Source organism: Moschus berezovskii, chromosome 17 (assembly GCF_049115385.1).
Source record: "Moschus berezovskii isolate FMDL1 chromosome 17, NW_MosBer_1.0, whole genome shotgun sequence".
Lineage (NCBI taxonomy): Eukaryota > Metazoa > Chordata > Mammalia > Artiodactyla > Moschidae > Moschus > Moschus berezovskii.
The window spans coordinates 26,348,018-26,361,607 of record NC_142476.1 but is presented as its reverse complement, the minus strand read 5'-3'; the positions used below and the strand labels follow the sequence as shown (position 1 = coordinate 26,361,607).

General features: G+C 37.6%; 1 protein-coding gene across 2 annotated transcripts in view; it reads right to left on the bottom strand.

Annotated features, from left to right (window-relative positions):
• EDEM3 (ER degradation enhancing alpha-mannosidase like protein 3) overlaps positions 1–13,590 on the bottom strand; it is a 68,873-nt gene that overhangs the window by 33,766 nt on the left and 21,517 nt on the right. For both annotated transcript variants that reach the window (XM_055419110.2, XM_055419111.2), the window contains exons 3-7: positions 12,169–12,269; positions 11,586–11,625; positions 6,752–6,864; positions 4,348–4,501; positions 947–1,081 (exon numbers count right to left, since the gene is read on the bottom strand). In XM_055419110.2, coding sequence (XP_055275085.1) covers positions 947–1,081; positions 4,348–4,501; positions 6,752–6,864; positions 11,586–11,625; positions 12,169–12,269 — 543 coding nt within the window. The remainder of the gene's footprint in view (positions 1–946; positions 1,082–4,347; positions 4,502–6,751; positions 6,865–11,585; positions 11,626–12,168; positions 12,270–13,590) is intronic.

Genomic DNA, 13,590 nt, shown 5'->3' with positions numbered 1-13,590 from the left:
GAGGCTGGGCTTTAAATTCAGAAAGTCATGGATTCTAATTCTGGTTCTACTCCTTCACCCACTAGTTAAGCAGCTTTGAGCTTCACTTTCCTCAAGTGTAAATGCATCTCAGAGTTTATAGGTCAAATTAAATTAGAAAGGATGTAAAGAATGACATTTTTTTTAAATGAAGGAAACATATTAGCCAGCAAGTTAAAGAATAAAAATTAAACAAAATAAGATTAACCTGTTTTTAAGATACTTTGAACATACATCCACACAAAGACCATTAAACTTGTTTTATGTATACTCAGACCCAATGTCTCTAAATGCTAGTATTACACAGTTCCTATTTCTGCTCATTCTATGTGCACCATTTGCTGAATTTGAAATAATTCTAAGTCATACGTTTAAACATAGGCTGTTACTATTGCACTCCAATGACATGGCTAAACAATTAGCTAAAATAAAAAACTGTGAGGCATAGCTAGCTCACAACAAACTATTTGGAGGATATTAATTCTTTGATTAATGAATGATATTTCCACTGAAGTAAACAAACTTACAGATAAGACTCTCAATGAAGGAAAGTGCAAAAATTTCACTATGCCTTAGAAGATCAGTGAAGTTTTCAGAAATGCAATAGACCACACAGAAGTCTAACAATAAAACAAAGCAACACAGTATTTCATACAAGACATCTATGACATCAAATTTCATATAAGTAATACAGCTAGGGCATTTTCTAAGATTAAAACTAAAAAGTTAACAATTTGTGAGCAAAATGCAAAGTTGTACTTAATTGTGCTTTTGACAATTAAAAACTATGTGCTGAAATTTAGACAAAATGTTCACTAAGATAACAGAAATCCTCCAATTGATTCTCTTAATACTTGATCAGTGAAGAAAAGCTATAAAGTAGTTATTTATGCCCAATACCCAGGAGACCAAACTATTAAAAGCAAACCTCAAATATCGTTGCTCCTGTGAATCGACTGAGAGCAGCAAACTCAAGGATCAAGGTGCCTGCACAAGCCGTACAGGTATCAGTCTCAGTACCTGTCCGAGCTTCTGGTTTTCTGATACCAAACTTCAAATTGATCTAAATAAAATCAGAAGATTATCATTAGTGATTATCAAGAGACAATGATTTCTGGATAAGAAACCATTTTTCAATTGAGACTCTAATCAAATCATGAGAATAACTGACAAAATAACACCGAAATTTTATCTGCTGATCTTTGTGACTTTCCAATTAGCATCTAGGGAAGTACATTCTAAGCACATACTATTCATGGGATAAGTAAGTATTCACTTAACTTCTTCTTCAAGGATACCAAAATTCAGTATCAATATAATAATTATACAAAACAAACACCTGCTATAACAATCATGTTCTCTGGACAGGTTGAACTAGTCAGTACCAAATTAGGAAACTATTCCAGTCCTAAAACAAACTGAAGTTTAACTGAGAATCTGTGAAAAAGTATTAGTATTAGTCTTTCATAGAGAAAAAACGAACTATATTATATATTTAAAAGAAGATTAAAATTTTATTCACAGGTTTTAAAATTCTGAAATATAGAGTATGTTACCTTGCTGACAAACTAACAAATAACACAAAGAAAAATGTTTCAACCAGCCAAATAACACCACAATATAAACTTGAACCAAGCTGACCAGAAATGAGCTCTAGGGTTTTATGTGGGTATAAAAAAATAACCATTAACTGCTCAAGAGCATTTCTGTCCAGCAAATATTTCTGTGTTGAAAGCATTGTTGCAAATATTATCAATTATGTATTCATATCCAAGAGAGGTTGATTGTACCAATTTTCATGAGCAAAAGCAGTATTTACTAAGTATATTTAAGAAGAATGGGAAGGTAGTTATTTTCTACCTGTAGTCCTCTTCTAAAAAAATAATTTTAAAAATTATATTGATACTTCTGAGGATAAGTAAGTAATATGACCGTCCATTTTAATTGATAATGACCTTAGTAGCTTCTGTTTCAATTTCTTATCTGCTTCTCATGTTATGACAAAAGTGAAGAACTGCTAGATTCTTCAAAATCCAGCACCTCCATTTATAATAAAAGCTATTTACTAAAAGTAAATTCAATTAACTAAACATTTAATGGTTTAAAATAATTTTGATTTCAATTTTAATATGCTAAGGAAACAGAGATTAATAAGAAAGTTTAAGCCACCCTAATAAGCAGAGAGATTTCAAATTTTAAACCACACAAGCAAAAGAAATTTCAAATTAGAATGTTTCCATTTTTTCCTCATTAAATTGGCTAAAAGTGAAACTTAAAGTCGTGTCTGGCTCTTTGCAACCCCAGGGACTATACAGTCCATGAAATTCTTCAGTCAAGAATACTGGAGTGGGTTGCCATGCCCTTCTCCAGGGGATCTTCTCAACCCAGGGATGGAACCCAGGTCTCCTGCACTGCGGGCGGATTCTTTACCAGCTGAGCAATCAGGGAAGCACAAATTGGCTGAAGAGAGATAATACACAGTGTGGGCAGTAGCATGACCCATGCACATTTACATAACATATGAAGTGTAAAGTAGAACCTTTCTGAAGAGCAACTGGTCAATAAGTACATAAAACGTTAAAAACCGTTACCTATTTTATGGCTTTTTTGTTTTTTCTTCTAGTAATTTATCCTTAGGAAGAAATAAGTAAAAAAGATGTATATAAGGACATTCACAGACGAGCTATTTAAAAATATCACAGACTAGATAGAAATTTAAATACAAAATTTAATACTAGTCTGTTTCTTAAACAAAAACAATAAAAAAGATGTTTTCACGATCCACTAAATCAATGGGTAAACGAATGGGCTGCGACGTCCAGTTTGAAAAACATAATATCACGCTGGATCTCCAGAGATTTCTTGATAGAGGAAATGAGTCTTATTTATATTGTTAGAGAAGTTATTATGGTAAGCCTAAAGGTTTGGAAATGAAAAACAAAACCAAAAACTCCCTAGGTGTTTTGAAAAACACAAACAGATTATTTTGTCTGAAATAGAACATGCATTTCACTGGGGTACGGGTATGAAAGAACCTCAGAAAGAAAGTTGATTACCAAACCAGAAAGAAACCTGGAAGTTAAAGGACATTCAGTGCAAAAGGCAGACTCAGTAAATTTCTGAGGGCAATTCGATAAAAATCAAGCTTTAGTAAGATTAATTTTTAAGTCTCTGAAGCAAAAACTAAAGAGAAAAGAGTAAAATATACATTTGCAGTAGTTTATGAATACAATTATATTAGTTTCAACAATAAAGCAACGGTAAGAAATAAAATTAACAGAGCTTGGTAATGGCTGAGGCGTCTGGCTCAGGTAAGAAGGAAAGAGTAATACTGTTGCTAATAATAAAGAATGAAATATATCAGGAGAGAGTTCTTCCCATCTTCAATAGTTCCTCTCCCTCTGCCTTAAATATAAAATTTTTTTGGACGGGCGGGGGTGGGGATAACTCCTAGGACTTCCCTGGTGGTCCAGTGGTTAAGAATCGACCTTGCAACTGCAATGCAGGGAACAAGGGTTCAATCCGTGGTTGAAGAAACCATGCTGTGGGGCAACTAAGCCTGCAAGCTGAAACTACTGAGTCCGCCTGCCACAACTAGAGAGAAGCCAACCTGCCACACCGAAGAGCCCATGGACTGCAATGAAAGACCAACGCAGCCAAATAAATAAATAATAATAATAAAAACTCCCTCAATTGACTGTGCTTGTGCTGCCAACTCGCCTTAACTACTATCATGAAGGAAATCTTAAAATGAATGTCCCTATTCTTTCACCTGCGTTGAATCCTTCTTCCCCTTTATCTTGCCACATTACATCCTTCAAGGCTCTGTTTACCCCTAGTTACCCTAATGTTTGCTGGAACATCTCCGTCTGAAACGCTTTTCTTAGTATTTTTAGCACCATACGCCACGTCGTGGTTCTCCTCCTAAGTCTCCGAACAATCTCCTTTTCACTGCTGTACTTCTTCCTCATTCCCCTCTGTCCTGCATTCTCTCAATATCCTCTCCTCTGGAGACTGAACACCTACTCTACTGCTTCCACCACATCGTCTGCACAAATAATTCTGAGCCCAAATTCTAGTCTGGCATTTGTTTCTTCCTTCTGCAGCATAACCTTATGCAATGACACAAAAAGTTTTAACGAATCTAAATTCTCACACCATTCAAATGCAAATTGACCAAAATGTTCAAATAAATTTGTTATAGAGCTTGAAGCAATCTTTTTTTCCAGCCTCAAGCAAGTAAGGAACAATGGCTGGATCACAAAAATTGATTCTTTCAAAACAGCAAAGAAGTATACAAAGGCTGCCACATTTTTCAGAATTACTTACTCTTGGATAAGGAAGGCCACTGGTAGTATTGAAAGCTGGTAAAAGTTTATAACCCAATTGCTTTGCCATTTGGAGAAGTTCATCATTGTACCACTGCATGTACTCGCCTTTTTCTTTCAGCATGATTGCCAGTGAGTGTCCGCCCAAGAGACCCCTACAACCAAAGAGATGAAACATCAGTCACATTGTACACATACTTTACACATCAGCACCTAAACAGATGTGGGTCTCTTGCTACCAACAATTTAGAGTACATAAGCTGAAACTCCAATACTTTGGCCACCTCATGCGCCGAGTAAACTCACTGGAAAAGAGTCTGCTGCTGGGAGGGATTGGGGGTGGGTGGAGACGGGGACGACAGAGAATGAGATGGCTGGATGGCATCACCGACTCGATGGACATGAGTATGAGTAAAATCCGGGAGTTGGTGATGGACAGGGAGGCCTGGCGTGCTGTGATTCATGGGGTCGCAAAGAGTCGGACATGACTGAGCGACTGAACTGAACTGAAGGAACAATCACAGAAAAAGACAATTTCTTACCTAACTCTGGCTACTGAGTTTGTGGCAAACCATTATAAAAACCATTATTAAACCGTGGCCAGTATGAAAAAAAAAAAAAGAATCAAATGTTTTAACTGTTGTAAAAGGTTTGGCCCCTGGAGAAGGGAATGGCAACCCACTCCAGTATTCCTGCCTGGAAAATCCCATGGAGAGAGGAGACTGGTGGGCTACAGTTCATGGGGTTGCAAAAGTGTCAGACACGTCTGAGCAACTAAACAACAACAACAAAAGGGTTTGGCATTCTTAAATACTGTTCAGTTCAGTTCAGTCGCTCAGTCATGTCCGACTCTCCGCGACCCCATAAATCACAGCACGCCAGGCCTCCCTGTCGATCACCAACTCCCGGAGTTCACTCAAACTCATGTCCACAGAGTCGGTGATGCCATCCAGCCATCTCATTCTCCGTCGTCCCCTTCTCCTCCCGCCCCCAACCTTTCCTAGCATCAGAGTCTTTTCCAGTGAGTCAACTCGTCGCATGAGGTGGCCAAAGTATTGCAGTTTCAGCTTTAGCATTAGTCCTTCCAATGAACACCCAGGATTGATCTCCTTTAGAATGGACTGGTTGGATCTCCTTGCAGTACAAGGGACTCTCAAGAGTCTTCTCCAACACCACAGTTCAAAAGCATCAATTCTTCGGCAATCAGCCTTCTTCACAGTCCAACTCTCAAAAACAACCTAGAAATCATTTATCTTAATAAGTTTAACACACTGATTTTAAATTTTAAATTTAATTATAGCACCAGGAAATCTCTGACTTTTAGTTAACATTAACAAAAATTCCCCACTCTCTATTAAATGTAATAGATTAATAAACTCTGTGAAAAGCTAAAAACTAGTTTTTAAATATAACTAATGAATAGGCTCACTTTGCCTATGTGACAAAAGGAAATGAGTTACAGTAACACAAAAATAACCATTAAATGTAAAAAATGTAATAATGTTGAAACGTGACTTAATAAATCCTGCACTCTTGTGTTCCAAGGATATTTCAAACTGTTAGTTCAAAGGTAATCCTATAAATTCAGTTTGGTTTGAGGAAGTGCTAAGGTTAGTAAAGATCCGTCTAGTCAAGGCTATGGTTTTTCCCGTCATCATGTATGGATATGAGAGTTGGACTGTGAAGAAAGCTGAGCGCCGAAGAATTGATGCTTTTGAACTGTGGTGTTGGAGAAGACTCTTGAGAATCCCTTGTACTGCAAGGAGATCCAACCAGTCCATTCTAGAGGAGATCGATCCTGGGTGTTCACTGGAAGGACTGATGCTAAAGCTGAAACTGCAACACTTTGGCCACCTCATGCGACGAGCTGACTCACTGGAAAAGACTCTGATGCTGGGAAAGGTTGGGGGCGGGAGGAGAAGGGGACGACAGAGAATGAGATGGCTGGATGGCATCACCGACTCGATGGACATGAGTTTGAGTGAACTCCGGGAGTTGGTGACGGACAGGGAGGCCTGGCGTGCTGTGATTCATGGGGTCACAAAGAGTCGGACACGACTGAGCGACTGAACTGAACTGAAGGTTAGTAAAACAGATAAGCTGGGAAAAAAACTGTGATGTAGCTAATATGCAAATACCTGACCTATTGTCAGTCCTTTCTTAACAACATGCAAGGATCACCTCTGACTTGAGTCTGCACCTTTGAGTCTACAGCGGGTCCCAAAGCTTGTTGCTGTCTGTGCCGCACATACTGCAGGGTCCTTCTGCAGTCTCTGTGTTTTACACTATCCCACCTTTTAGTTTTTAAACATAAGAAATTTCTTGCTTTACTACCACCAAGAAATAAAGAGTATGCCCTTATTCTTCTGTTACTAAAATTAGACTTTAGTATCTCACATACTTACCCAAGAACTCTGATGTTTGTTTCAAAGACTGATACAACTACATCATTATCTAAGTTAACATCTCTTAAAACTTTTCTCACTGCATCTTCAAATTCTTTAGTTTTATTTAATACCTAGGAGAAGAAAATTATTGAAAGTAAAGTTATTTTCAACCAAGACATAGAGAAATATCCTCAGAATGAGCTAGTAATAGCAAGTTAATACCTTAAGATTCTAAAAAATAACAGAGAAAAAAATGTTTCCTTTAAGCATATTATAAAAATATGATACTATCTAAAACTGAAAAAGATTAAATGCCTATTTATATTGCAAGGAATCTTTATGCACTTTTTTTTAAGACATACTGAAATATCATTAGGACTTTAAAACAATCATCATCAGAACTGTTAGCTGGTGTGTATAACCCACGACCTAGAGCTGCGAGAGGTGAACTCTACTGGGATTTGGTTCCCAAACAAAACAAAACCCACCCTATTCATCAAATGTTGTTTTAAAACTTGCTTAGTCTCAGAAAAAAGCACAACCTCCAGGGAATGATCAATTGATCCTAAACCATACAATGCTTGCCATCTTCACCCCACGGACGGCAAGGCCCCCAACTGAGGAGGCAGTGCAATGCTGCGCTAAAGAACAAGATCTGATTTGAATTCTGGTTCCTCAGTCTCATCTCTGAGCCCGTTCTTTCACCTCCAAAAAGAGGAAATACCTATCCTCAGAGGTTTGTTTTCCTAAATGAGGTAATGCATGTACAGTATTTTTAGTAGAGCACCGACTTAGCAAGTGCTTGATACCATTACTATCTATTATTACCATTATTACCATGAGGGTCTATAATCCTGAAGAAGAAGGTGCTCTACTGACGAAGGGTCTATAATCCTGAGAAGGGTCTATAATCCTGACGAAGGGTCTATATTCCTGAGAAGCTAAATAATTTGGCCAACATCACATATTAATACTGGATGATCACTTCCTGGTACTCCTTGCCACAAGGAGCAAGAACTCAGGTTACAGCAAACAGCACTCTTAAGAACTCTAAGAACTCTGGATACTTGCAATGAGCTCCAGAAGAGGGTCACCGTCATTACAAAGGTTGTGTCAATTTTTCAGTCTAAATTAAGGTTGCACAAGTAGATGTTATTTAGATCTCAGGTCCATTAAAGGTAGATTTCCTTTACCTGACTGTTTAAACTTTTCGTTTGATAATATTTTATAGTGCTTTCTCATCTGATCTGATATTTCACTAAAAATCCTAATCTAGGGACTTCCTTGGTGGTCCAGAGGTTAAGAATCTGCCTGCGAATGTAGGGTTGATCGCTGGTCTGGGAAGATCCCACATGCCAAGGAGCAACTAAATTGATGCACCCCAACTACTAACTAATTGATGCACCCCAACTAAATCGATGCACCCCAACTACTGCACTAGAGCCAGTGCTCTACTGTCTGGGAGCCACAACTAATCAGCTGTTTTCCCAACTGCTGAAGCCCAAGCACTTAAAGTCTGCACTCTGCAATAAGAGAAGGCACAGCAACCAGAAGTCTGTGCCCCACAAAAAAGAGCAGCCCCAACTCGCTGCAACTAAAGCAGAGAAAGCTCGTGCACAGCAATGAAGACCTAGCACAGCCAAAAGGAAACAAAAATTTAAAAAATTCTAAGTTAGGCATAAAATATAAGAGTCTGACTAAAATTTAAGTAAAATTTAGGGTAAGCCTTGAATATAATATAAAACCTGATTTTAAATTGAGTGCTTTTCTTTCTCAGTCTCAAACTCCATGTAAATTCTGAAGCCACAAATGTGAATGTACAAAGACCTGTATCACTTCTGGGAGACACAACTGTTCTACTCACTCCTCACACACACACACATCTTTTTAATATAATTCTGTTCACCTTATTCTTTCAAAGTCTATCTCCTGAGAATTTCTCCCAAGAATAGTACCTATGCTATCTGTTTCAAAGAAGAATAAAAATGAGAGTTTTGTCCATAATTAGCTAAAATCCATTCTAACAGCTCCATTAGTTGACAGGTTTCTTAAGCTCCTAACTGATTACAAAGAACAAATTCAGGCCTCTTCCCTTCCCCCCTTTAATTTGTTCAGTATCTTTCTCTCTGTAGATTTCATGGTAACGTTGACGTTAGTAGTAAATTTAAAGTTTCAGTGTTTGATTTCCTAGAATTATGAACAAGAGTTTAAATTGAAAGATCAAACTCTGTGACAATAGAAGTTCTACTTAACATATTATGGTATGACCAAAATAAAAACAATAAGGTTGCATCCTGTCACAAGTGATATGTCCTCTAATATTTTCAAATAAAGAAACCACAAATCAAAAAATGATCACAGAGTAAATTAGAAATATTAAATACTTGTACTGATAAAATGTACAACATTCCTTCTAAATGTAGGAAAAATTTTCAAACTAATTTAATTCTTCTGTTTAAGTAGATATTAACAGGTATCTTAGATATCCAATCTAGGCCCTCCTGAAGTGAAAACAGGGGTCCAGAGAAGCTAAATAATTTGGCCAACGTCACATATTAATACTATATGAACACTTCCTGGTACTCCTTGCCACAAGGAGCAAGAACTCAGGTTACAGCAAACAGCACTCTTAAGGGTGGTCTGCTGACCAGCAGCAACAGCACCACCAAGTGGCAGTTTGTTAGAAAAACATCTCCTTGGGCCTGCCTTCAACCTGCTCCATCACAATCTGCATTTTATTTTAGCAGATCCCCAGGTGATTTGTAGCGAACAAGTCTAAAAAGCACTGCATCATTACACGTGGTTCTCAAACTTTAGCATATATTAGAATCATCTGGAAGCTTTAAAAAAAAAAAAAAACACTCCTGGGCATTACACCCAGACTTTCTGATTCAACAGGCCTGGGATGAGGCTCTACAATTTGCATCTCTAACCAGTTGCCAGGTGATGCTGATGCTGGTAGTGCTGGAATCACATTTTGAGACCCACTGCCAAAGTGGTTTAATTTCAGAGAGGAACAGAACCTATTTATAATAATGGCTGCTCAATTAGAGACCAGTAGATTTCTAAATATAGGGAAGTTATGCAGCCTAGAAACACATTTTCTCCTTCATTTCTGATAAAAATTTTTAAAACACATAGAATATCTGAGGTCGAGGCTCATAAAAATCAGTAAGAGCTTAGAGAGAGATGATGGAGAGCTTCCAGTATATAAAGATAAAGCCAAGATGACAGAATGCGAGTACATCCACCTATGGTCTTTCCTAATACACAGCTACTGCCCCTCACCCACTCCCCTGTATCAAGACAGACATTAGGTGTATCATCCAGCTGCTGCTGCTGCTAAGTCGCTTCAGTCGTGTCCGACTCTGTGCGACCCCATAGACGGAAGCCCACCAGGCTCCGCCGTCCCTGGGATTCTCCAGGCAAGAACACTGGAGTGGGTTGCCATTTCCTTCTCCAATGTGTGCAAGTGAAAAGTGAAAGTGAAGTTGCTCAGTCGTGTCCAACTAGTAGCGACCCCACGGACTGCAACCTACCAGGCTCCTCTCTCCATGCGATTTTCTAGGCAAGAGTACTGGAGTGGCTTGCCATTGCTTCCTCTGATCATCCAGCTACACTTATAAATAAATAACACCACTTAGCTTCTCCCAGGGTGACAATTTGTGTCTCTGGGGATACCTATTTATCTTTCTCTCTTCTCCTATCACAACAGAACACACAGGACTACTAAACCAAAAGTAAGGTACACAATGGTCTCTCTCATAGTCTTTATAATATGGTTCACATTCTGAAAAATGAAATCACACCTTTCAAAATTCTGATACAGCTAAAAAGGTCTAAACAATCATGGGCTTCTCAACAAAAATGTCTCAACTATGGCTAAATTTTATAAACAAAGAGAGGCTTTAGAGAAATACATAATAATGCCGGGTCCCACTTCAGGAAAATTAAATCAGAATAACTTGGGAGAGAAGGATATTTTTTTAAACTTCGTAAGTAATATTCCTAAGGTGCTGATATAGTTGAGAGTCTCTGATTAAAAAAGAAAAGAAAAAGAGAAAATAATCACCCAGTAAAATAAAAATATAGAAACAGTACTGGGAAGAAAAGCCCGGCTCTGAAAATTTTCTGCCACCACAAAGATTTTTTGTTGTTTTTAAAAATATTAATCAACACTTTAGACGTTAATTCAACTTCGAGAATTATGCCTTAAGGAAAATTCTGAAACAAGCCTATTTTTATACCATAAATGATCTGAGAGTAAAAAAACTAGAAAGATATTACATTCAGAAATCATGACAGCTGGAACTGAGCCATTCCCCTCTGCCATCACAAACCACCCCCAGTGAAAATTAATTTAAATAACTTTGCCTCCCATCAGGTTTAAAAGGAGTGCCAAGTAGTGATCACTTGGTATTAAAAATCACTTTTGAGAAAGAAGTAAATTTTTAATGGACCTAATATATAAAAATTTTAATTTAACAATTTCAGTATCACTGCAGCATGTCTTTCTGGAACAAGAATATCAAGAGCATTTTTTAGAATTACTTTCTTCCAATAGCTTCAATCTACTTGTCCAAAAGGAAACAACTTTTCTGATTAAGGGGCCATCATGTAAGCTAACATACCTATACATTTTGAGTATCTCCATGATTCTACATAATTCCACTTGACATTCACATGACATTATCAACTCAATAGTATGAAAGATTTATTTTGAAGCAAAGATCAAATTATCTTAAATTCTGAAAGCTTCTATTTCAGACTTACTGTACTACAATTATATTCATAGTACTTGAGCACACATATTATGAAATTCATAAAATAATTCAAGAAGAATCAAACCTACCACAAGAGTGTCCAAAGAATCAATCAGTGTCAGGGAAAATCTATGAAACAAGTATAATGACATACAAAACATTAGAATTCTGAATATTTGTATCCATGAACATATAAGACGTCCTGCATCCTACTGACTGACCCCGGCAGTTTCCGCTATTCCATTAACTAGTACTTTCATGCATCTACAGTACCATGTAACCTATAAAACACTGAAAAGAACCTGAAAAGCCTTAACATCACATTCACATTAGGCATAACTACAAATCTTTCAAAGTGAACAGAAATATTCATTAGCTCTTTTAAAAGCAAATAAATATTAATGCATTAACACCTTATAAGTGTCAACGACTATACACGTTCTAAAAGTCACATTCATCTTAACAAACGACTCAACTTTTCACTGATCTAAGAGGTAAACAGATTAATATTGTACAAAAGATAACAGAAAGGAATAAAGGACTTTAATGTAATACTTAATGCAGTCTTTGAAATTTAACCAATTCCCAGATACACAATTATACACTGCCTCTAAGATGCCTTAAGACTTGAGAACTTTGAGATGCCATGTTATGCCCTTTGTTAATACTCACTTTCCCAAGGCATCATCAACATCACCCCGACTTGGCTCCTGGCCTCTAACCCGACCTCTGCAGGTCAAAGGCATGAGTTCATCTGCTGGGTAAGCATGTTCCTGCAAGGAAAGTCTTAGTGAGTCACTAAGGAAAGTGTACATCTTTTAGAGAACGTAACTTTTCAGATCTTTTTTTAACAAAAATTAATCAAAAGTTTTACTATTCTTACAGTCCATGAAACCTTAAAAGAAAACTTTTTAGCTATAACTATGTACTTGTAAACTACAAGAAAATATTTCCTGAAAACTCTAATAACAATCCGTTTCCCCTCCACCCAATCTCACTTCCCAGAGAGATAACTGCTGTTACAACTGGCATTTATCGTTCCAGACCTATCCACATACATAGAAATACATGCACATACATCATTTAAAAATTTCATTTACAAACAGGTACTCATGCCATATGGCACACACTGTCCTACAATGTGTTCACTTAAATCACTCTGGGGTTTTTCATGCTGCAATTCTACAGATGTATTTTATTCTTTTTAATAACTGCATAGTGATAGTTTAATATTAACTAATATTATTGAGTACTTATGTTCTAAGTACTGTTCTATATATTTTAGTTTATTTAATTTATCACATAACCCTCTGAACCAAATTCCATTATTTCTGTTTTATAGATGAGAAAACTGAGGGCCGGAGAAATTAAGTAAGCCAACGCCATGCAACCAGTAAATGACAAATCCAGAATGCAAACGTGGCAACCTGATTCCAGAGCCCACACACTTCATAGGACCTGCTCCTCACGGTATTCCAAAGTATGGGTACTGATGAACATGTAGGCTGAACTCAATTTTTGCTGAACAAACAATGCTTCAATAAACAGCTATATGTCCATATCTCTTGTACACATGCTTGTATTCTATGGATTAAATCTCTAAAACCAGACCCAGTGGGTCAAAGGTATGGATATTTCATTTTTTCTGTGCTGTGCTTATCCAACTCTTTTCAACCCCATGGACTGCAGCCCGCTAGGCTCCTCTGTACATGGGGATTCTCCAGGCAAGAATACCAGTGTGGGTTGCCATTCCCTCCTCCATGGGATCTTCCCAACCCAGGGACTGAACCCAGGTCTCCCACATTGCAGGCAGATTCTTTACTGTCTGAGCCACCAGAGAAGCCCAAGAACACTAGAGTGGGTAGCCTATCCCTCTTCCAGGGGATCTTCCTGACCCAGGAAATCGTTCCGGGGTCTCCTGCATTGCAGGCAGATTCCTTACCAGCTGAGGTACCAGGGAAGCCCCTTCATTTTTGCTAGCTACTATCAAACTGAAGACAAAGATATACACGCTTAACAACACTCTCAGGCAATGATCAACAGTTTGCCAATCTCCCGGATAAAAAATGGTATCTCAAGTTTCATTACAAATGA